The following is a 25,380-nucleotide window of genomic DNA, read 5'->3' on the forward strand; positions in this document are numbered from 1 at the left end:
AAGCCAGTTGATAGAGCAATGAATGGTGCATTGTGCCAGAGACTATTTGTTTGGCCCACCATTTTAGCTGTGTGAAAGAGAGCTGCCCTGGTCAGTCCTGAGCAGTGTTCCAGAAACGGGGTATCTGCAATAATATAAGCTATGTGATGGAGCGATGAACATATCTATAATTTATGCAGAAATAAACACATACTGAAATCCAGAGTGCATTAATCAACTTAAGGGTCTGTAATCTACAGAAAGTAAAGAATTAAATTTAAAAAATACAGTGAGTTAGACAATCCAGTTGGCACTATATTTTACCCGTTAATCATAACCAGATTTAAATAGTTGTGGCAGCAAAATACCTTCTTTTAGGGACTCTTTCAGTATAATTAGCCATCCTGAAGGATATTATTAAAAATTGATTAAATTCCTATTCGCCAGTCCTTTAATTTGGTATTAAGAATGTACCAAAGAAATAAACAAAGTCCCTGTCCTTGAGGGAATTATGCATCTGGCCTCTGCACCATCCCATGACAAAGTTGTGACAAGGGCCACTGGGTTCCAGCCCTGCTGGGGAAGGGAAATCAGGCCTCATGGAAGAGGGGCTGTTTGACTTCAGTCAAACAGAATCAGAGGCTCGCCAAGCAAATGAGGGAGTGACATTTTATGTAGAAGAAATGGTAGATATAAAGGCACCGGGAGAATAAAAGCACATACATGAGACTATGGAGCCATGGCAATTAAGTGCAACAGCACAAAGGTTAACGTAGTTTCAATAAATATGCTAAGGTTATGTAAGATGTTAAATAAGGAGAAGCTAGGTGAAGGGTATATGGGAATTTTCAGTACTATTTTTTGCAATTCTTCTGTGAGTCTAAAATGTCTTATAAACAACCTTTTCTTTTTTTTATGGCACAAGTATATTGTGACAACTATATGCACTTTAGTAAGGCTGCAGCATGGGAATTTTCAATGCAAAAAGGCCTCAGGAGGCACCTGAGTGGCTCAGTCAATTAAGCGTTTCACTCTTAGTTTTGGCTCAGGACACGATCTCACAGTTTCATGAGTTCAAGCCCCACGTCGGGCTGTGCACTGGCAGCATGGGGCCTACTTGGGATTCCCTCTCTCTCCCTCTCTCCCCACCCCCCCGCCACACTGTCTCTGTCTCTCTCAAAATAAATAAATAAATAAACTTAAAAACAAAAAGCCTCAGAACTGCCTTAAACCTCTCAATTAGGAAAATCCCAAGGTGATTCCAATACTCACCTCTGGTTTCAATTCCCTAGATTAAGTACAGCCAAAGAGGTAGAGCTGAGAAGTTCTGCAACCGTCTATTTATATATGGAGGATGTATGTGAAAAGCCAAGGAAAACTGTGGGTTTCTGTCCATAGCCGGCAATGAGTGGGGGCAGGAGGAAAGCTCAGTTTGGGACCTGCTGAGTTTGAGGTGTCCCTGGCAAAGCCAGATGTAGATGGTTAGTAGGCTGGTAAAAGCTGTGGGCTGGAAATCCAGTGTGGCTCCTATCAGCAGAGACGTGGTGAGCTAACCCATGGAATAGCCTGAGACGGTTTTAGATTATAGAAGTCACACACGTTGGCCAAGGATGAAAGCTGTGATAACACCCACACGTAAAGGGTGGATAAAGAGAGACAGGTCCTCAAAAGAGAAGAAGGATGGAGCTCAGGAGAACATTGTAAAGCAGACCAAGGAATGTGGGTTTTTAGGAAGGGTAATCAATAGTGTTACATGTTACAAGGAAGTAAGGAAAGATTCTGAAAGCGGCCAGTGGCTTTAGCCACTGTGGGAACAATGAAGATATGCTGGTATAATCTGTTAGAATGAAGGGGCTTTCTGGACGTCACATTAATAACCTTCAGTGTTAAGACCAAGTCCACCTATTAAGTTACCTTAGCCTTGTTTTCCTTTTTCTGTTCAGCATGGCATGCTTTTATGCTAAACTTATCAGTTTACTTTTAATTTTTTGAATTTTACAGGTGTTGCATTTTAAATTTCTCTCACAGTGAGTGGTAAAACAAGAGTTATGTGACCCAGGATGGGCACTAGTGACTTCGAGGGAGAAACTTCATTTGAGCTGTGGGGACAAAAGCAGCGTGAGGAACAAATGGAATGCAGGAAGGTGGAGACAGTGAAGGAAGACTGGCCTTTCATGCACACAGACCATGGTGGGAAGGGAAGGAGGACTGTGTGGCTATTTAAAAAGTCTTGTTTTTGTTTTTAAGAAATAGGCTTGAGCAGGTTTATTAATCTGAGAGAATACTGCCAGAAGAAAGGAAGCAGACACAGTTGCAGGAGGAAGAGGGGACATTGGGAGGAGCAGAGTCTCCAGGGAGTCAGGAGGGAGGAAGATCCTGAAGGAAGCAGGTGGAAGAATGACCCTTGGAGAGAAGGAGCCTTGTCCCGTCATCTGAGACAGGATGCAGGAGGGAAGGGAAGGAGGCAGATAAGCCTGCAGGTGGTAAAGGAGACAGCACAGGAAGTGAGGCAAGATCCTGTCCGACAGCTTCTGTCTTCTCTGCTAAGTAGAGGGAAGTGGTGTGACAGGCAGAATGGTGCGGTCTTGCCAACAGCTCTCATGGGGGCTGATCTGGAAGAATTCACGGTGAATTGGGAACAGCCACCCTTTCCAAGCTGTGTTCCCACTGTCAGAGCTTCTCATGTCTCTCTCCGCCTTGACTACGACGGTTTCATCAACAAAGAAGTTTTAAATTTTATACAGTCAAACTGACAAGTTTTTTTCTGTACTTGATTTCTAACCTGTGAGCCATTATTAGAAAAGCCCTCCTTACCTGAATATTATAAAATGTTCAGTCATATTTTTAAGGCTTTTGTAATTTTTTTTTTTTACCTTTAATCTGAAACTTGTTTTGTTAGAAGAAGCAAGGTAGCTCTTTTGCTCCAATACCCATCGTGGTCATCTCATCACTACTTATTAAATGGGCTATTTTTTTTATTCAATGATTTGAAATCTCCTCCTCCTCCTATCTTTTCTACTTCTTCTAAAATAGTAAATTCAAGACTGCAATTATCAGCATGCTGTGTGCCCTCCTGCCATGGGAGAAGGATAAGCATTATGCTCATAATATGGTTTTACAATCATAAACTCCAAGTGGCCTCAGGCTGAAAGTGAACTTGCTGGCTCAGTACTATGAAAAAGAAAACCATGGCATCAACTAGACTAAAAACAAAAGTTGTTAGAGTTGGCAAGTATCCCACACCTCTTCAAATAAGCAACATTGAATAACCCTAATCATAAGACAACATAGCTACTTATGGTTCTTCTATGGAACTAATGCTTCCTGATGGGTCTACTCAAAGTAGGTCTGCCCAGAATTAGACAACTTACAGACATCATCCCGGGCCTCCTTTGTGGTCGAGGAAGATCACTGGGAACACCTGTCTTTTAAATTGCTCAAGCTCAAATAAATGAATTTTCCTATGCCTTATGGATCGGAATTCTAAACACACCCATGAAAATTTGTATAAGGGCTTGAGCAGATTCAAAGCTCTACTTCTGAGAAAAGTTTTGCCCTTGCCAGCAGGCCCATGACAGGCAACTGGTATCAGAAAAAATGTGGTTCTCTGTCTGGAAGTCGGTACCAGTTGAGCTCCTCAATGTTTCTGCGGAGAAGCAAGCTCCACTCCCTGTCCACCTGGCATTTTAGGTGTAATGATGTCTCTAAAAATCAACTATGAATCTTGGTATTATTCATACTCATTTAGAGGAGTCAACCTGGACTTGACTGGACACTTAGCACCTGCCCCCAAACACTGTCTGACCTGTAGGTGTGAAAGCCCATACTTGATATGCCATATGAAAGTGATCCATTCTTCTATATATTATTAGGAAGCTGGAAGCTCAGTTTTAATGACCTTAGCCCTGCCTTTTCTGGGTCAAGATTTAATGTTACACAGAGGCAATATCACAAACACTCATACAAAGTACCATTATGCTTTTTGGAAAACTGTAGCTAAAGACATCGCCTGTCATATATCTTACATAAAGCACCTCTCACCTAATGGTTAGATAAACAGTTCTAGTACATTGAACTTTTAGTTCTAGTACATTGAACTCTATTTGTCTTACTGACTTCTAAATGGAAGGAAAATTTCCAAACTCTTTCTATGAAGCCAGCATCACCATGATTCCAAAACCAGACCAAGACGCCACTAAAAAGGAGAACTATAGACCAATTTCCCTGGTGAACATGAATGCAAAAATTCTCAACAAGATATTAGCCAACCAGATCCAACAATACATTAAAAAAATTATTCACCATGACCAAGTGGGATTTATACCTGGGATGCAGGGCTGGTTCAATATCCCCAAAACAATCAATGTGATTTATCACATCAATTAAAGAAAGGACAAGAATCATACGATCCTCTCAACAGATGCAGAGAAAGCTTTTGACAAAATACTGCATCATTTCTTGATAAAAACCCTCAAGAAAGTAGGGACAGAAGGATCATACCTCGAGATCATAAAAGCCATATATAAAAGACCCAACGCTAACATCATCCTCAATGGGGACAAACTGAAAGCTTTCCCCTTAAGGTCAGGAACATGACAGGGATGTGCACTCTCACCACTGTTATTCAACACAGTATTGGAAGGCTTAGCCTCAGCAATCAGAAAACACAGAGAAATAAAAGGCATCCAAATCGGCCAGAAGGAGGTCAAACTTTCACTCTTCACAGATTACATGATACTGTATATGGAAAATCCAAAAGATTCCACCAAAAAACTGCTAGAACTGATCCGTGAATTCAACAAAGTTGCAGGATATAAAATCAATGCATGGAAATCAGTTGCATTCCTATACACCAATAATGAAGACAATAGAAAGAGAAATGAAGGAATTGATCCCATTTACAATTGCACCACAAAAAACATAAAATACCTAGGAATAAATCTAACCAAAGAGGTGAAAAATCTATACACTGTAAACTATAGAAAACTTATGAAAGAAATCGAAGAAGACACACAAAAAAAAAGGAAAAATATTCCCTGCTCCTGGATAGGAAGAAGAAATATTGTTAAAATGTCGATACTACCCAAAGCAATCTACATATTCAATGCAATCCCTATCAAAATAACACCAGCATTCTTCACAGAGCTAGAACAAATAATCCTAAAATTTGTATGGAACCAGAAAAGACCCCAAATAGCCAAGACAATCTTGAAAAAGAAAACCAAAGCAGGAGCCATCACAATCCCGGACTTCAAGCTATACTAGAAAGCTGTAATCATCAAGACAGCATGGTACTGGCACAAGAACAGACACTCAGATCAATGGAACAGAATAGAGAACCCAGAAATGGTCCCACAAACGTATGACCAACTCATCTTTGACAAAGCAGGAAAAAATATCCAATGGAATAAAGACAGTCTCTTCAGCAAGTGGTGCTGGGAAAACTGGACAGCGACATGCAGAAGAATGAACATGGACCACTTTCTTACACCATACACAAAAATAAACTCAAAATGGATGAAAGACCTCAATGTAAGACAGGACACCATCAAAATCCTCAAGGAGAAAGCAGGCAAAAACCTCTTTGATCTTGGCCGCAACAACTTCTTACTCAACATGTCTCCGGAGGCAAGGGAAACAAAAGCAAAAATGAACTACTGGGACCTCATCAAAATAAAAAGCTTCTGCACAGAGAAGGAAACAATCAGCAAAACTAAAAGGCAACTGACAGAATGGGAGAAGATATTTGCAAACAACACGTCAGATAAAGGGTTCATATCTATCAACACCCAAAAAACAAAAAATCCAGTGAAGAAATGGGCAAAAGACATGAATAGACACTTCTCCAAAGAAGACATCCAGATGGCCAACTGACACATAAAAAAATGCTCCACATCACTCATCATCAGGGAAATACAAATCAAAACCACAATGAGATACCACCTCACACCTGTCAGAATGACTAACACTAGCAACTCAGGCAACAACAGATGTTGGCAAGGATGCGGAAAAAGAGGATCTCTTTTGCACTGCTGGTGGGAATGCAAACTTGTGAAGCCACTCTGGAAAACAGTCTGGAGGTCCCTCAAAAAGTTAAAAATAGAACTACCCTACGACCCAGCAATTGTACTACTAGGTATTTTTCTAAGGGATACAGGTATGCTGTTTCGAAGGGACACATGCACCCCAATGTTTATAGCAGCACTATCAACAATAGCCAAAGTATGGAAAGAGCCCAAATGTGCATTGATGGATGAATGGATACAGAAGATGCGGTATATACATATACATATATACACACACACACACACACACACACACACACACACACACACACACGTATATATACATGTGTGTGTATATATATATATATACATACATTTACATACACACACACACTGGAGTATTACTTGGCAATCAAAAAGGATGAAATCTTGCCATTTGCAACTACGTGGATGGAACTGGAGGGTATTATGCTAAGTGAAATTAGTCAGAGAAAGACAAAAATCATATGACTTCCCTCATACGAGGACTTTAAGAGACAAAACAGATGAACATAAGGGAAGGGAAATAAAAATAATATAAAAACAGGGAGGGGGACAAAACAGAAGAGACTCATAAATATGGAGAACAAACTGAGGGCTACTGGAGGGATTGTGGGAGGTGGGATGGGCTAAATGGGTAAGGGGCACTAAGGAATCTACTCCTGAAATCTTCGTAGCACTATATACTAATTTGGATGTAAATTTAAAAGAATAAATTAAAAGATATTCAATTAAAAAAATAAAAATAAAAAATAAAAAAAAATAAAATATTTTGTCTTTGGGGGCACCTGGATGGCTCAGTCAGTTAAGTGTATGACTTTGGCTCAGGTCATGATTTCACCGTTTCTGAGTTCGAGCCCTGCATCAGGCTCTGTGCTGACAGCTTAGAGCCTGGAGCCTGTTGCAGATTCTGTGTCTCCCTCTCTCTGCCCTTTGCCCACTCACACTCTGTCTCTGTCTCTGTCTCTCTCTCTATCAAAAGGAAATAAATATTAAAAAAGTTTAAAATATTTTGTCTCAGTATTGTATTTTACTTTTTTAATTTTTAAGTTTATTTATTTTGAGAGAGAGAGAGCAAGCAGGGGAAGGACAGAGAGAGGGAGAGAGAGAGAATCCCAAGCAGGCTCCTACACTGCCAGCATGGAGATCTAGGGGGGCTCAAACTCACAAACCCTGAGATCATGACCTGAGCCGAAATCAAGAGCCAGACTCTTAACCGACTGAGCCACCCAGTGCCCCATCTTTGTATTTAACACTGTAAGCTTCTTTAAGTCACTTTTTGAAGTAGAGGGAATAGAAGGGACAGAAACACAAGGGACTTTAACTATTTTGTTAGCCGCTATATTTCCAGTACCTAGAATAGTGACTGACTTGTAGTTGTGGTCAGTAAATTCATTGAACAAATAACTAGAAAATGAATGATTAACGAAATATGCACATACACATGCATGCACATACCAGGGGAGGCTGCCAGGTTGTTGTGCATCATCCCTCATTTTATTAGCAATAATCCCAACGTGAAGAAAGTTTTTGTTTGTACTCCTTAATTCATTCAATACATCTTTGTTGCACATCTACCATGTGCCAGAACCCCTGTGACCCAAGTTGTCATTCTTGAGGGACTCATAAATCTATTGGAGTAAACTGAGGGAGCATCAGACAACTATGGGACAATATTATGAGTACAATGGTAAGAGATGTGTGCAGAAACCCTGAGAACTCAGAAGAGGGAAGTTGACCAGCTAGAAACACAGGGAGTAGGGGCAGAGAGTGAGGACCATTCTTCTGATAAAGGTTGTGGTCAAAGTGAGCATCCAAGGATGAGCAGGAGTTAACCACAGGGAGAGGGAGAGGAAGAGAAGACTCCAGGAGTGCCATTGGCAGAGGCAAAGCAGAGAGAACCAACATCTAGTGGGGGAAGGAACTAGGAGCTGGATGTGGCCATGGCATCAAATCCAGGAATGTTGAGAGGTGAAGCAGTAGGGGGTTGGGAAGCCTTGCACAATTCTGAGAAGCCTATGATTTATTTTCTATGAAGTCAGGAGTTTTTCAGGGGGGTTAAATTGGGAAGTGGCCTGGTCAGATGCACACCTTAGATAGGTCACCCTGATGGGATGAAACCTGGAGACGAGACGAAGGTGGGCAGAACCAGTTAGCCCAGGTATTAACTGATTAGTCTGGAAAGTCATGTGATCACAGAGACAGAGAAAGGCAAAGGAGAAATATTTTGGAGAAAACTGTATCTTTTAATTCTTTGTTTTATAGTTACTAGTATTTCTATTCTATACTTCTTCATTAATAGTATTTTTGGATAGCTTCTAAGGAGCTCTTGTTTTGTGAATTTTCTTTTTATTGCCTACTGCTGTATACTTTGTTCCCAAAGCTTTTATGACAATTCTTGACGCACAGAATAGAAAGTAACAACCGCTAAAGTTGTTATGACAAAGAACTGCCGATTCTCTACTTGCTTGGTGAGAGCAGAGGATAAGAAACACGTAATGATGACTCTGCTAAATTCACTCCTGAGGGTATATAGATCTAGATCCGAAAGCAGGTATGCAACGGAAAATTTTAAAACCTTATTTGTAAGGTTATTTAATCCTCTCAGGACAACAGAAAGGACTTTAATGTCAACACATAGGGTTACCCACATATGTACACCTAAATTAAAAAAGATATAAATCATCTTTAAAAGAGGTTTTAGGATCACATAGAATACAGAGACAACGCCTTAAAAAAGATACACTCCTTGCTAGCAATCTTCCAAAAGAGTATTCTTTTCAGTCATTTTTTTCTCTTTTCCAGAGTGGTAATAAGATAATGAATTAATAATTCAGGCCCATCGTCAACATCTGACTGACATTACCTTATGCACGATGAGCTCATGAGTGCCATCTGGAAGAGTCCTACCATCTTCCTGCATCAGGGGGACGAAGGAGAAACCAAACAATTTCTTCTCTCCTTTCTCCTTTGCTGTGAGGGAAAAAAAAAGAATTATTTGCTTCTTTAAGCGCCTATTTACAGACCTGTGTTCGGATTCACAGATTGCCAACAAGTGTGATCATCCAGAAATACAATCCACATTCAGCAGCTCCCTATACACAACAGTAAACAGCTTTTCTTAGGAGACCTCTATCTACAGTAGCCACCTTCCAACCCATATTCCTGCCCCATAATCTCCAAACTATGCTGCTTGACTAATTTTCTTCATGGGACTCACTCTCTGAAATTATGTTTTAAAAAAATTTCTGGATTGCCTATTTTTTCTCATCACATCCTCCCCTCTGTCTCCAGGTGTAAGCAGCACTGAGGGAAGGATCCTTCTATTTTATTTTATTCTGAGCTTGGTATCTCAACAAGTACCAAGAACATAGTAGATTCTCAGTACGTATATGTTAAATAAATGAAGAAGTGAGTGAATGAATGTGAAGCTCAATGTTTTGCTTACTACTTGGGCAAAGGTAGTTTCTAAGCTCTGCCTTGGTCTATAAAAGAACCTTCCCTATGTCCACCTGTGTGAAGACAGCCCTATGGAAGCTACCTCCTTGGGATCTTGGACGTGCTGGAAAACAAAATGAACTACAATCTATAGTTTAAGAAGAGTTTATTGCAGGAGTATTCTGGAAGATGGAAATGAGGCAATGAGGTTTTCAGATGCCCAATGAAGAATTACAATGGCTGGAAAGGTCAAGTATCATTGGCAATTATTTGTAGAGAAGGAAACTGAGGGAAAATGAGATCACATGATGTTGGGTAACCTGCTCTACATCTTGAGTACCATTCCAATTTTTTCCAACAAGCTTCCATTTCTCCAAAAATGGATAAAACATTAAAAGAAACTGGTTGGTTCAACTGGACTGTCTCCTTGTATTTGGATGTGTAGGGAGGAGTTCCAGGGCCTTGCAGCCTATCGGGGGCTGGATGGTTATTCTTTCCCACTCATGTGTGCAAGTGGAGAGTTATACTTGATGGAAGAGTCCAGCTTTGGAATGAGGATTAGAGCTAGAGGAGTGAGATATGGTGACCCTGAAGTTCAGACAAGAGGCTTTAGTAATACATCATTTCCTCATGATTGCTTCTGGCATTCAGCCACAGGGGAGTGGGGCACCACACAGAGAATAGTAATTTTGCCTCTCCAGTTTTGGCCTCTAGCATGGGGGCCCCCCTGAAAATGTGATTATAGCAAAGGATTTTCTTTTAAAGTTATTAATTTCAACCCCATAAAGAAACTGGGAAAATATCAATGTTTTTAAAAGTGAAATGAAAAGCACAGTGAAGATCTCTAGGATGAGATTTCTACATCAATGAGAAAGCTGGCTATGTAACTCATGATTTAGGGGAGAACACATACTGAGAAGTAATTTCCTAAATTTATGTCACTATCTTTTTGGTGTGGTTTTTGGTATTCAATTTGGAAGGCTAAAAAGATTCTGTGAATGAATAAAATTAGCAAAGGTTAAGAAACACAGCAATAGTTTCCCCAAATATGCCTTGTTATAAAAAAAAAAAAAAAAAAAAAAAAAAAAAAAAAAAGCTAAATAGCAAAGTTTAAAGTACATGGTCTTCTGTCCCAAGTTACTAGTTCAGCATTAATAAATTGAATGGATTATTAGGCACAATATGATCCCCTTTCACTAATGAGGACCCTAAGTTTATCAATTCTACCTCCTAATTTTGCCAATTCATTTTTTCTAATACCCCAACTCCAACAATTGTGCCCAGGGACCTCAGATTTACTGACCCTCTCTCTGCGCCCATCAGCTCTCACTTCCCATTTCTACACCCCACCCTTCTGATCACTTAGGATCCCCTCAACCAGCTACTCCTCCACACTTCCCATTATAATGTTGTGGGTCAAAACCCAACTTGCACTTACACCTATGCCAGACCGATCTCACTTAAATTAATGCACATTAACCGCAGATGGACACTTAGCTGGGAAAACCTTCCACATATTTCTACCCAACTCACTTTTTCACTTTTCTAGATGGTGATTTCATCCATCCTCTTCCCTTTTCAAGCCTCCCATACCTCAGCCCTTCCCTCACTCTGAGCGGATGCAGAGAGGACTCCCACATGTTCCACTGAGGAATGCACCTGCTTCGGCTCTCCGGCACCATGCCTCCATCATCCACTCAACCCAGAGCGCTGGACCCCATGCTCCCTTTATGCAAGGGAACTCCTCCTACACTTGTCCCATCTCTCTTCTACATCATCAGTTTCCCATCTCTACCAGATCATTTCCACCAAATATGCTTTAGAACTCTATCTTAAAAAAAGAAAACAACAACAACAACAACCCTCCTGTGACCCCAGTTGCATTATAGTTACTATGTTACTATCTCATATCTCTGCTCTCTTGAATTCTTTCTAGCAAAGCTTCTGAAAAGATTTGTCTGTACTTACTGCCTGCCCTTCCTTTCCTCTATCTCAATCTTGGACTCACTCCTGCCAGACTTTCATCACTACAAATCCACTAAAACCACTTGTCAGATTCAATGACTTCCATGATGCCAAACGGGGTGGTAATTCCTCTGTCCTCAACTTAATTATCATTGGCACCTGACATATCAGATCAATTCCCCTCTTGAAAATCTTTCTTCAATTAACTTCCTGGATTCTATTTCTGGATTCTCCTTCTACCTCACTGGCTACTCCCTCTTAATTTCCTTAATGGCTTCTTCTCATTCTCTCAAGATCTAAATGTGAAAGTACCCCAGAAATCCACCCTTGAACTTGCCTCTGCTATCTAAATTTACTCTTTAGGAATCCAATTGCATCCAGTCTCATGGCTCTGAAAATCATGGGCATTGGTGATATGCTGGAGCTGGCCTGTACTGGCTCACAGGAGATGACAGTGTGCATCTATCCTCAACTCCAAGTTCAGTGATGGTCATGTTGGTAGCTTGAATTTAGCCATGGTGGGAGCATTTACTTGATGGAAATCAGCAAATACTATAATTCAGGGCTCTCCTCTCCCCCAGGCCAAGTGCTGGTTATTAAGTATTTACAGCACAACAATGGGCCCTGTGTTGTCCTCAAGTTTGTCTCCAGCTTGGACCTCATTCAACTGTCTATCTGACATCTTTAATGTCTAAAAGACTTCTCAGATTTAATATGTAATATTTGGGTTTTGCTCTCCAAAAAGATTCTTCCTGTTGCCTTCCCCCACTTCATTAAATGATCACTTCATTCTTAGGCCAAAATCTTCAGGGTCATCCTTGACTTTTCCCCTTCCTTCACATCTAGTCTATCAATAAATCTGCAAAAAAGAACTGGCCTACTACCGTCCTAATGCAAACCACTTTAACCTCTTACTTGGGGGACTGCAAAAGCCTCCTACATGGTTTTCTATTCCCACCTACAACCTCTCATCTCAAAGCAGCCAGGCTTCTCCTTAATCTAAATCCTCTAATGGCTCTCCTCCCTGCAAACAAAGTCCCAAGTCTTCCCCATGACTTAGAAGACAATATGGGATCTGGCTCCCCTGCTCTGTCTCTGGCCTCATCTCCAAACTCTCCCAGCTGCTCATTCTGGCCTCCTTGCTATTCCTTGAAAATGCCAAGCAGGTTTCAACCTTAAGCGTTTTGTATTCACTGTTCTCTCTGCCTGTAATATTCTTTCCCCAGATACCCAAGGGCTCATGCCTTTATTTCTTTTAGGTTGCTGCTGATACATCTCCTTATTAGAGAGCTCCTTTCTGATCAGCCTTTGTAAAATAACAATACAGCATCATCACTTTCCAGCACCTAAATCCAATATAATCTTCTTTACTGCACTTATCACTACCTGGTATAGTATGTATTTATTTGCTCAGATATTGTCTGTCTCCCCTTTTTAGCACAAAAGCTCTATGAGAGGAGGTATTCTGCTATGTTCACTCATGTATCTCCAATGCCCAGTAACGTGCCTGACACATAGTAGGTGTTCAGTCAACATGCATGTCATGATAAAAAATACTTTTTAAATAAATACATGTATACAGAGAAATATCTGGAAGCTCATGTGATAAAATGATTGCCTGATTATTCATAGTTGATGGGATTATGGGGATTTTTCTTCTTCATGCTTGTGCCATTTCTTCTGAATTTTAACAATCAATATTTAAAAAAAAAACACTGTGAACAATGTTTGAAGTACAAGGACAAGAGGACAGATGTAATACATTTTACTGAAAATAGCCTTTATTTCATTTTCCAAGTTCTCTGTCTAAATTTCTCCAAATGCTTTCTCCCTTTTTTCTCAGTTCATCTTTACTTTCCTCTATCGTTTTCTTACCTTAAAGCTCAAAGCTCATATGAGGCTCAACTGAGAACTGGTAACAGGGATTGGGGAAGGAATGCTATGGCACCATTCCAAGTGCTTTATGCTTTCCCCCTCCAAGTCCTTTCCATGACACTCCTCTGGGAATTTAGAAGAACGTTAAGACCTTGCTAGTCAACTCCCTACATTCTAAAACGTCCACAAAAGCAAAACTACTGGACCTTCCTGAGCCAATTCCAAAAACATGCCATCATCCCTGCAGTGGACAGTCCTTCTCTTCTCTCTGAATCCTGGTGCACTACACAGCGCTCAGGTGAAGTCACCGCTCAACTATTGGCAATGCCCCCATTCATTCCAGACTAAAGAGGAGTCTGCTGCTTCTCCAATAATGTGACTCTTTTGTACCTACCATGTATTACACTGTTCTTGAAGCAAGATTCACCAGAACCTTCTCCAGTCACAAGGTACACTTCTGGTAGTGTCTAAGACACATTTCAGGGACACAGGGATACCAGAAGATCCCTGGACTGGGGACTGGAGCGGGCCAGGAGTAGGGGCTTGAGAGGAGAATTAAAATAGAGATGTCAAGAAATGACAATTTTAGGGATAGCAATGTTCACATGGGCAAAACCTATAACATCTCTACATCTTGGGTTTTTTAAATTTGTAAAATGAAGCGATTACTTCATGTCATCTCTAAGGCCTATTCGGACTGACATTACTAGCCTGTCATTAGAATACTGTCTGAGAATGCACTGTGATGCAGGTATATGCAAATCAGATATATATCTGAGCCAGTCAGAGGCTTTCCTAGGCACTTTACAGGCCTAGAAAACTCCTCCTGGGTTCCCCGGAGGTGTCTGAGAGCTGGATGAGCTCTCTGCTGGAGAAGCAGCAGGTGGGTCAGGACTGCCCCAAACACCATAAGCCAGACACGTTTTTAATGCGTGTCTCCCCTTTCTAATCTTTCTAGACTATGAAAGTGATCAACTCATTTTTATGAAAATGAACAACTTAAGAAGAACCCTGTAGACTTCCACAGGTATTTTTTTCCTTCCTTGTCCTTCCTGTGTGTTTCCACAGACGTTACTGGTTCTTTGAGAAGAAGTGAGCCCACTCACCTTTCAGGACTCCACTCCCCTTCATTTCTCCCTCTCCAGGGTCTCTGGTTTGTCATACTTTCTGCAGAGTAGCCCACATGGTCACTATAGCTCAGTAAGGACACTACCCCCACACAAGAGAGCCAGCCCCAAGAAAACACTTACTGGAACAATGCCGAAATTCAAAGCGGATGTGTGCGCCCCTGAATTTATCCACAGGAATAGGAAGTTTCAGCAGTTCGGACCACCTGGGACTGTTGTTATGATAAAGCACAAAGGAGTGGTACTCACTAGCTGGGGGCTCTCCAGAGCCGAAGGAGATAAAATCCTAACAAAGGAAACATGCAGGTTAAAGACAGCTTCAATGAAAGATTATTTGAAAAACAGCAGAGCAATTGCTTTGCTCTATCTGCCTGCTCCCCAAACAGCACTTCATGTAGGCCCTCCCTGGGCCCTCGCTGTTCTACACTTGCATCTGTTAGCAAGTGTGTCCACTTAATCCCCGTGCACATCTCCCAGGGCCTCCGGAGCCAGGGGTGGACCTCTGTGACAAGTGCAAAATGGGCAATTGCACGCCCAATTTGGAGTTCAACTATGCGGCAAAGTCCTCAACCTGCTGCAGTCACAAGCCTGTTCGGTGCCTCCCTGAGAAATGCACACGGCCTCCCTGAGGCTCACGCGAAACACTCCTTCCATTAAGGACCTGCTCCTATCACCCCAATCATCAACAGCACCCCATTCCTCAAGCCCTGTCTTGACCAAAATGAAAACAGACAGGATTCAATGTGGTAGTTTTTATTTTTTTTAACCAGTCGCCCAAGACAAAGTGTTCATCTCCAAAAGTATGACAGATGAAAGGGGAAGAGTGGGGTGATACTAAAAATGCAACATTTAAGGAATAGCTGCTCTGAGGAAATTACTGCCATGATTCCTTAAACAATCAAACTGTAAAAGCCTCTCTGTTCTTCTACTGTCTCTTCTGGAAGGTATTTCAGTGATTTAATAAAAAAGGGAAGAAAACTACCCTGGGGCGGAGAAGAAACATAAGGTGGAAAAGACTGTAAATCAGAAGTTAACCAATCACATTAAAGATGAACCCCGAACAATGATGTGGAATTGTTTTACCAGAAAGTACCCACTATCCACGTACCTTTAAGATCTGGCCACTACTCTCCACAATGAACATAGTGACTTCCACATTTCTGGCCACGCTCTTCCCTCCTTTTTCAAATTCACCCCTTTCTATAGTGATGTACAAATCATTCCTCATTTCACCTAGTAGGAAAATTAAAACCATGTTTTTAGAGATAAATGTTTCTGTGAGTGAGTGTATGTGTGTGTGTATGTATAAATATATACATATTATATACATACACACACATACATATATATTTTATATATATATTATATATATATATATATATCTTGTAAGTATAATAAAGTACTCTATCAAGAAAAACTTTAGTTCATAAAATGAACTGCTATAACATACATATAAAAGTAAAATATATTATATTTACACTTTTATAAAAGGGCCCCCACCTTCATTGCTAATACCCAAGAAAAGTAAAGGCCAGCCTCTGCCGGTCTGAAGTTGCGACACTGAAAATGTACATTTAGGAGGTGAATACAGGGACGAAGAATGAAGGTGTTGTCAAGTCTCACCATTTTTCAATATTTCCCTCATTTCATTTATGAGGTGTGATTACAAAATGACAGCCTAGCAGGGTGGCTCAAAGAAGCCAGACTCAATACTTTATAGACACAACACTTAGAGTAGAAGAAAGACCCACATGGAATAAAATGACAGGACTGCAAAGGGTAGAGTTACAATTTAAATCTTTTTCTAAATTCACAGACAAAATGATCTCACTGCTGGAAGAATCCAGGTTAGGCTTTATGAACACAGATGTAGAATAATTCAGTTATGCAAGACAAAGTTGGCTAACTGTTCCTTACCATCAAGCTATAACACAAATAAGATCCGAACTGCCATATTCTATGAACACATACACCAATTTTTTTTTCTCAATTGGTTATTTATAAAACTTACTGCCACAAGAAAAAAGAAATTTGATGCCAATGACCAAACTTAGGCAAACACACTGACAGCATGCTTTTACCTTTCCTATGAGAATTAGATGATGGGTAAACAGTGAGTGAGAAAGAAGTAAACACAATGTTACCAGAAAGTTTTTGAAGATAAATACTGGTAAGTTTGGCAACATTGAATTCATTTTTACTTAATATAGCTTTCAAACATTAGAAGAATCAAAAGCAATATATATATTTTTTCCTAGTAAAAAAAACCTTTCCACACAAAAAAGCAGATCACTAGAAGAAACATAACCACACAAGTAAGCTCACAAAATTGGGAGATTTTTAAGACTTCCTGACAGCAGTGTGTACAAGAAAGTACCCTAACTTTCAAATCCATGGGGGAATACCAGTGTGACTGGTCACCTTCCTCCATTAAGACAAACTTTTGATGATGGCATCATTTGCCAGTGACCTGGACTGACCAGGAAACAGACGGGACATGAAATAGAGAAAATAAGTAAGTCCCATAAAGGATGAAATCTAAACCACCCTTTATAAAGAGTATGTAGAAAACACATTGGAAATAACTGATACAGTGGTCTCTGGCTTATGAATTTCTAGTTCTCTCATACAAATCAATTTGGGGAGGCAATGAACTTGGAATTCCAGGAGAAAACCAATATATTTCAACACATTTAAAATTATATCTGTGTGCTTTGTAGGTTTTTGTTTGAACCACCTCTCTCTCTTTTTTTTTTTTTTTATTTTTTACAAAGTGGCGAGTAAATATTTTAAGTTTGCTACTTAAAAGACTACTACTACACACACACACACACACACACACACACACCCTTAATAAAAGTGCATTTTAATGATTTAACAATACCATTACTAAATTAATAGTGCATTCACAAACTCCAGCCTCTAAATCAACCAATTTGAACAAAATCAAAATAGGCCTGATATGCTACTGGTCGGCACACGTGCTATTTCAACACTATGTTTGGGAAAAAATTCTTGACGATAGTTCCCCCACTAACAGATTCGGCAGATAAAAAAGCAACACTCAAATCGAGGCAGATTAGAGCAAAATATGTCTGTTAACAATAGCAAAATTCCTTTGCTTCTTGGAATAGGTGACACATAATGAGTAGCTCTGCTTACAGACAGACTAAAACATACAGTGGGTGATGGGAAGTATGGCTACAGGGCTTTCTACTTTAGGAATTTCTCATAATGAGTAATTAGCTAGTCCAAACCACACGGGGCTTAGCTGTCCTGCAAAACCAAGAATAAGTGTTTCCTGCGAAGGAGACTTCCACTCTCATCTCTTGGGAGGAAGGGCAACTCTGACTTTATCAAAAGCAAGAAGGGATGAGGGAGGTTTGTAAGGTGACCTGTTTTCCCCAGTCTGTAGGCTAGGCCTAAAGGATGAATAGGGGTGGTGGAGACATTAATGTGTTTCCAGAGCTATGAAATTCTTCATCCATGTACCCACTACATGCCAGATATTATTCTAGGCCTAGGAGACCCAGCAGTGAACAAAGCAAAAATCCTTTTCCCACAGAGTTTGGATTCCAGTAATAGGGAGGTCTTTAATACAGAAGCCAAATATATAGTATGTTGCATAATAACAGGAAGTTCTGCGGATAATAAGACTAAGAAGGGGCACAGGGAAAGCGGGTGTTTCATGAGAAAGACGTCACTGAGAAGATGAGAGATGTGAGTAAGCTATGGTATATTTTGGCAAAGAAGAAAAGTTGAAAATGGCATGAGCTTCCCAAACCAATCCATAAAGCCTGTTTAGCTTACACCGTAGCTGGATTCTTCTATTTCTTCTGAATTCAGAAGCGATTGTGAATTCAGATAAGCCTAAAGGATGTAGGGTAAACAGGAAGATTAGAATCAAAGATCTGGACTCAAGTCTCTTTCTCTCTACTGTTTGCTCTGTGTGGTATCCGTCTAGATGGGGTAATATAAACCTCCAGGCCTCAAGTTTTTGAGTTATTAAAATGGGGGTGGGGTAAAGACAGAGGCAGGGGTAAAAGAGGTGGTAGGAGGGACAAGACTACTTTGTTACGTTACACTGTTTCTGTGACTTACAGAAGAACTTCTGAAATACATACATTCATAAATTCAAACACTTTAGGCACATGCTTTACTTTTCTGGTCTTTAATGGTCATTATCCCTGCAACCTTTTCCTCTTTTGCAAACCTTTTAGCCTCAAATAAGATTTCTCTGAAAAGGGAATACACAACAAGGAGAACATTTCTCCTGGATGACATTCTACGTATGTCTCCCCAGGAATTCTGCAGCTTGCTATGTTCCAGTACTGCCACGTACCGTATCTTGCCAAAACGTGCAGAAGGATAAAGCTGAAATGTGCTAATTAAAATCAATACACCTGAGGTCAGCTCTGGAGAAAACTAATAAGCCCAAATGCTGTTAAGAAAGCATCTTGGGTAATTAAGAGAGAAACCATAAAGTGAGTATGAAATGGAGTCATAGCACTAGTGTGAAAAGCTATTTTCCTGACAATGTTTATTAACACCTTGCACCTCTCAAATTTAATACTCTGTAAATTTGATGTGCATAACACCTGTCTCTGTTTAGTAGGCCCACTGGCTTTGCACGTGAAGGCTTCGCAAAATATCACTGTAGACAGATAAATATAAGGCCACAACAATGGGAACAAATTCAAAAGAGTTCAGTGATTACAGTCAAACGGGATCGATTTATGGCTTGACCTCAATAGCCAAGAGGTTTCCATTATTAGCTGAAACCCTGATCTTTGATTCTATGCTGGGAATGCCATGGATAAAGCCCAAGCTCACCACATCAAGTAAACTACTGCACTCAGCCACAGGCTAGCCAAGTGCCTTAGCTGGGCTGGGTACTTGGTAATATTTATGGAACTGGAAAAGTTCCTGCCCTTCCGTTAAAAACAAATCGACAAGTGTCTGAGACGAGGGGTATTTCATGGACTGAGATTATGACAATGATGATGACGGTGGCGGTAGTAGATAGATGGTAGTTCCATACTTTGCCAAGTGCTATACAGAGAACAGCTCATTAAATGCTCACATCAAGGTTAAAAGAAGGCCCTATTTTTCCATCTTACAGATAAGAAAATAGGTGTATAAATATTAAGAAATGTCCAACATATTCTAAGTTTACATTAAAATCAAGTATTTTCAGCATGAAAAATGTAATTTAACAGGGTGACAATGGCCATCAAATAACCTAGTGTAATTCAGCTTTCTTCGCCAGAAGATCAGTGCCTTAAGAAAGGAAGGTATTAGTCCTACTCTGCTCTGTGTTGGTCAGATCAGACTTGAGGCACTGATTTCAGTTCTAGACACCATCTTTACAGGACAGGGACAGACACAAACGGCATCATCTGGACCATAAACAATACAGAGAAAGGACTCAGAGCCCATCAGCGGAGGGATGAGGGTGACAAGAGAATTAAGTGAATTTAAAGATGTTGAGGTTTCAAGCAGAAAAACTCAACCCAATAGATAGAAACTAGTCCAACACCAAGAGGTCATTTTGAGATCTGTGTTCTCGGGTCATTATCAACATTCAAGTTATGTGCCTGAAAAACCATCGCTAGGAACCTGAGGGAGAATCCATGCACTGGATATATGGCTGGGCTGCATGGCCCTTCAGGCGTGTGGCACGCAGAATAAGGACACCTCCTGTACCCCAAAGAGATGTCCAGGTTCTAATCTGGGAACCTGTGAATATGTTACCTTACACAGCGAAAAGGGACTTTGCGGTGATTATTCATTAAGTTAAGGATCTTGAGATGGGAGACTTTCTTGGATTATCAGGGTAGGCTCAAAAGAATTATAAGGGTCCTTATAAGAGAAAGAGGGAGGGGCACCTGGGAGGCTCAGTCAGTTAAGCGACCGACTTTGGCTCAGGTCCCTGACTTGCGGTTCCCAAGTTTGAGCCCCGCGTCAGGCTCAGTGCTGACAGCTCAGAGCCTGAAGCCTGCTTCGGATTCTGTATGTGTGTGTGTCTCTCTCTCTGCCCCTCTCTCTCTCAAAACTAAAAACATTAAAAAAAAAAAAATGTAAAAGAGGGAAATGGAGGCAGGAGGGCCAGAGACAGAGAAGGCGGTATGATGAGGGAAGCAGACATAGGAATGATGTGGGGGCCATGAGGCAAGGAGTGCAGGCAATCTCTGGAAGCTGGAGAAGGCAAGGAAATGAATTCTCCCTTACAGCCATCAGAAGAAATGCGGCCCTGCCGAAAGACCCGGATTCTAGCCCAGCCAGACCTGTGCGTACTTCTGATCTCCATAACTGCAAGATAAGACTTTTGTGGTGTTTTAAACCATCCCTCTTGTGGTGATTTGTAAGAGCAGCTATAGAAAGCTCGTACATATTGTATTATGTATTACCATGTATTATGTATGCCAACTATACCCAAGATTCTATCACTTAATGATAACTTCATGGGTGAGGGCAAGGACAGGACAGGAACCCAGGTAACTGGAAATCAAAGCAGAAAACAGAAAGGGAAAATTTATGGATGGGCTGAAAACTGAACTTTGGATTTCTCACATATGGTGCATCTTTGGTGAAACTTATCAATGTTTTTTTCTCCTTTTTGTGTCATTCTCATTTTTGTTTTGCCTTATTTTAGGAGAGTATTATGAGGTATTGAACTTTTTTGGGGGGTAGCTTTTCAATTTTTGTGGACTACTAAGAAAATAATGGCAAATGCTATAATAGCATCCATGATAGTCTTGCCAGAACAGTGTTGCATAAAGACAGGAGTAGAGATGGGCTGTGGTTCCCTGATGCCCACGATATTCTAGGACAAGGATATCTGGTAGGGCCAGCTGGGGAAAGTCCTACACCCTTGTGTAATGGGGCCTGTAAGCCTCAAACTTTTGGAGGTGCCAGCTCCTTCACCATTCTGATTTGGGGCTGGAATCCCACCTCAGTATAACCCAGATGATCCTTAACCTCCACCTCTTGGATCACCGTGGAATTCATTGGTTGAAAGTCCACAACCCCCTCCTCTAGCATGATCATGGGGTTCAGGTCTCAGGCAAGTGGTTACATGCGTGGAGGTCCAGTGACTTGGAGTGAGGGGTGGTGAGCTTTGGTTAGATTTAGGATGTATTTTTAAGGAAGTTTGAATTATATCACACTGGTTCCCACCTGCTTTTGCCAAAAGAAGGCTTATCTCAGGCAGTCCCATGTACTGATATGTCTCTGTCAGTAAGTGATAAAGAATAACATTTATACTTGAAAGAACAGAACTTCATATCCCCTTAAACACGAGGCAAACATATGCACAACATTCCTCTCACCCCAGTGTGCAAATCATTATCTAGTCAGCTTTGACCAAATAGAAATTTGACTTATGTGATCACCTAACACCCAAAGAAAAAGGAGGCTTACTCTGAATGACACTTGAAAACTAAACTTAAATAAATCTTGAGATGAAGATCAAAGCTACTACCACTGGCAGCCATTTGAAACCTGGGTTCTGCTAATTGTTTTCAAAGTGAGCCTCTACCTCCCAAATTTCAACCCCTCCCTTTCCCATCACTCCACAACTTTTATTCAATTCCTTTCAGGGTTAGGAGCTTCAAAGATCTCCTACGAAGACTGAATTTACCCTAACAAACAATGACAGCTTAATCAGTTGATACATGAGAACAAGTTTCCAAGGGGACAATGCACAAATGGGGAAGACAAAGTCACGAGGCAATGATGAAAGCAATGATCATGCTGCCTAAAAGAACCATAAACTCAGTCAGAATGGGCCTTCAGGCTGGGGGAGGCACAGCTTGACCTTCCATGACATTCCTGACACATCAGCTAGCTTTGCTCCAAAATGTCTGGTGGATGGAAACTTAGTCCTTCCCGATATTCAGCAGTGGCCCAGGTCCTACTCTGCACAGTCTGTTAAGACATTTAGAGGAAGGCTGTCCAATACTGTAACCACTGCCACATGTGGCAGCTGAGTACTTGAAATGTGACTTGGCTGGAAATAAATGTGCTATAAATGTACAATATTCACCAGCCTTCAGGGATGGAGGGTAAAAAAGAGAGTGTGAAATAACTCATTAAAAATTTTTTATATGAATCACCTATTGAAATGATAATATTTTGGATGTGGTGGGTTAAATAAAACATATTATTAAAATTAATTTCAACTCTTTGCTCTTACTCTTTTGAAAGTGGCTACTAGAAAAGTTAAAATTGCATTTATGGCTCTCTAATTACATTTCTACTGGAGAGCACTGATTGAAATATTTTTGCTGCTCTCCCCATCATGGGCCCAGAGACCAGACCATGGAACTTTCTGCAGAATTATTTGGTTTGTACGTAGCAGTGATGGAGCTTCAAAGAAAGTGACTTATATTCTTTGAAAACTGGACACCATAAGAAACAAAGTGCTGGATGGCCAACACTTAACAACAGGGAAGGGTCATGCAGCTTGAAAGCACATGGCCAGATCACCTTTTCACACTAGGTGACATCTTAGAGACGTGCCCCTACAATAGCCAGACCAAGGGGAGAGTTTCTGCTTCTGTGTTTTCCCCGTTCCAAAAAGAGTCTGGCACTGATTACGTCCTATGATCCTCAGCAGAAGTTTTGTGTATGCTCCCATCAGTGTCAAGACCTCAGATAACTCCTTCTGTAGAGAGGCAGCGACTATGTTGATGACCTTGTCCTGTGGGGATAAGCATGGGCCTCACCTGTCCTGACCCCTAGCAGAACACAAATCAATTCGGAAAGATGAGTCTAGACAATGAAAAGAAAAAAAATCATGCCAGCAGACTGTCAGTGCAACATTGACATTAGAAATGTTGTTCTCCTACATTGTCTCATTGAAGAATTCAGCTCAAGTTTTCATTAGAGCCACCAGTCAGAATTAACTGACAATTCAACATTCTGAAAATAACAAAGGGAAACAAAACAATGAACACATGTTTGGCAATGTAAAAAAAAAATTCCACTCAGTTTTAAAGCTGCTTTCAGCTGTTTGTGTAAATATACACACCTCTCCCTTCTTCATCGAATGTGGAAGATTAAGCAGCCACCCAAGAAAAAGGAGAAAAGAAAAAGAAGCAGGTGCTTTAAAAATCATCTCTTGGCATCGCTGGCATGCGGACTTGTGTCCACGAGGACTGATCCCCTGGGCAGGGGGACCAATGCCGCTCTAATGTAGTACAGCAAAGGGACAGGAGCGAGCCTTATTCCAGAGAAAGTTCATTTCCATCATTAAAGCCAGACAAAGGCGGCATGAGCACAGCACATCCCAGACAATTATTCAGCTGGTGAAGTGTCATGTTGCTTTATATTTTTCCACTTCTCAATGATACTGCCCAGAGACCAAGCTGAGGAATTCTTCCAGCAGCTGTCTGCATTCTGTCTGAAAATATGTTTTTTATATTAGATTTGCCCATCAATTTGCTTCCCAGTGGCATGAATTTTTTTCTTTTTTTGTTACAAAGGAAAATACCAGTTATTTATAGCAACTGAAGGAAATAATGAAGGGGTGCAGGAGCCACTGAATCACAGGCCACCAAGTCAACAGTTCTATATACACAGTCATTTTCAACAAGAGTAGCATGAGATGCTCAAGCAGAATGGGTCCTTAAGCCAGGTCAGGTCACCTCAGGAAACTTTCCAGGCTCTCTTAGCCTTCCCCGCAGGAATAGGTTTGCACAGAGACATCACAAGATGCTGCAACAGGGCAATGCCAGGCACTTTCTCTATCACATTAGGTCTTTATCCACGACAGTCCTAGCAGCATTCTTACAGCTGTGCCAAAGGCCCTGTCAGATGCAACTTCCCGCACTTGTTTCCACAGGTGGGATTTAAACAGAGATTTACAGGATATAATTTCTAAAAATACTGTCAACAGTTTGAGATTATTTCATTTGGTCTACTTTTCTCTTGGTTGTGGAGGGTGGGATGAGGGGCAATGAGAAATACTACTATCTGGCATTTACTTGGATAGTGTGATTCTCATTAACTGCTACCTTCTGCACGTAGAAATGAACCCTCCCCCCCCCCTACTTTTTTTGTCCTTTTACATTGCTAAAAGAGACCTGAAAAATACATCTCAAAAAGAACTAGGAAAGGTGGCGAAAAACATTTGGTATTTGTATATGGCTGCTGATTTACATATATATATCTTGGGTAGAAAAATCCTTTAGGAAGGTGAAGCTGCTGCCCAATAATTATTCTTATCAAAACCTGTAAGGACTTCCCCTTAGTGACTTCACTAACATTTTCTACCAAAGGAAGTATTTTCTGGATACTATTTCAGTTTTCCTTCTTATCATGGTCATAAAGAATGCAACATGACCCTACAAGTTACCCACGCTAATAAAAATGTCAAGATATTTTTAAAAACTTTTGCTTATTTATTATCATACACCTCATTTCCTTCTTTAGCATGGTCCATTTGAACTCTTTGAAACTGACAAATTTGAAAAATTTCTCAAGTGTCAAAAACAGACATAACACCCATATGTCAACCCTCGGTCCATCCCACATCACTTACCAGGCATAATAATATTAGAAAAACCCAACTTTCTCGTTATAGACACTCCATGAGAAAATACTGATGAGTATTCTCTTCTGATTTGTTCAATGTCTCCATGCAATAGCTGTAGGGAAACTGCTAAACCTAAAATAAATGAGAGATAACAGAGTAAAAAATAGGACAGAAATAGCATGAATGGAAATCTGAGCTTGCTTCAACAAGCCCACAACTATGAAGGCATTGTTAAAACAAAAGGTTAATATTCAGACAAAATCAACAGAATCTATAGGAGTAATTTCTAGAGAACACTTTTCCAACTTGACTATTTGGGTTTTCCCTTTTCCCCTGTTTAAAAAGGTTCATAGCAACTGGAAAAAATTTGAACATAACATTAAGAAGTGTGACTTCTGGCCCCTACACCCTC

General features: G+C 40.6%; 1 protein-coding gene across 4 annotated transcripts in view; it reads right to left on the minus strand.

The window, feature by feature from the left end:
- Positions 1 to 25,380, minus strand: part of DOCK4 (dedicator of cytokinesis 4) — a 432,206-nt gene that overhangs the window by 148,279 nt on the left and 258,547 nt on the right. For all 4 annotated transcript variants that reach the window (XM_078440451.2, XM_078440457.2, XM_078440464.2 and 1 more), the window contains exons 13-16: positions 24,975 to 25,100; positions 15,537 to 15,661; positions 14,552 to 14,714; positions 8,890 to 8,996 (exon numbers count right to left, since the gene is read on the minus strand). In XM_078440451.2, the coding sequence (XP_078296577.1) occupies positions 8,890 to 8,996; positions 14,552 to 14,714; positions 15,537 to 15,661; positions 24,975 to 25,100 (521 nt within the window). The remainder of the gene's footprint in view (positions 1 to 8,889; positions 8,997 to 14,551; positions 14,715 to 15,536; positions 15,662 to 24,974; positions 25,101 to 25,380) is intronic.

Source organism: Panthera onca, chromosome A2, assembly GCF_046562875.1.
Source record: "Panthera onca isolate mPanOnc1 chromosome A2, mPanOnc1 haplotype 2, whole genome shotgun sequence".
NCBI classification, from domain to species: domain Eukaryota; kingdom Metazoa; phylum Chordata; class Mammalia; order Carnivora; family Felidae; genus Panthera; species Panthera onca.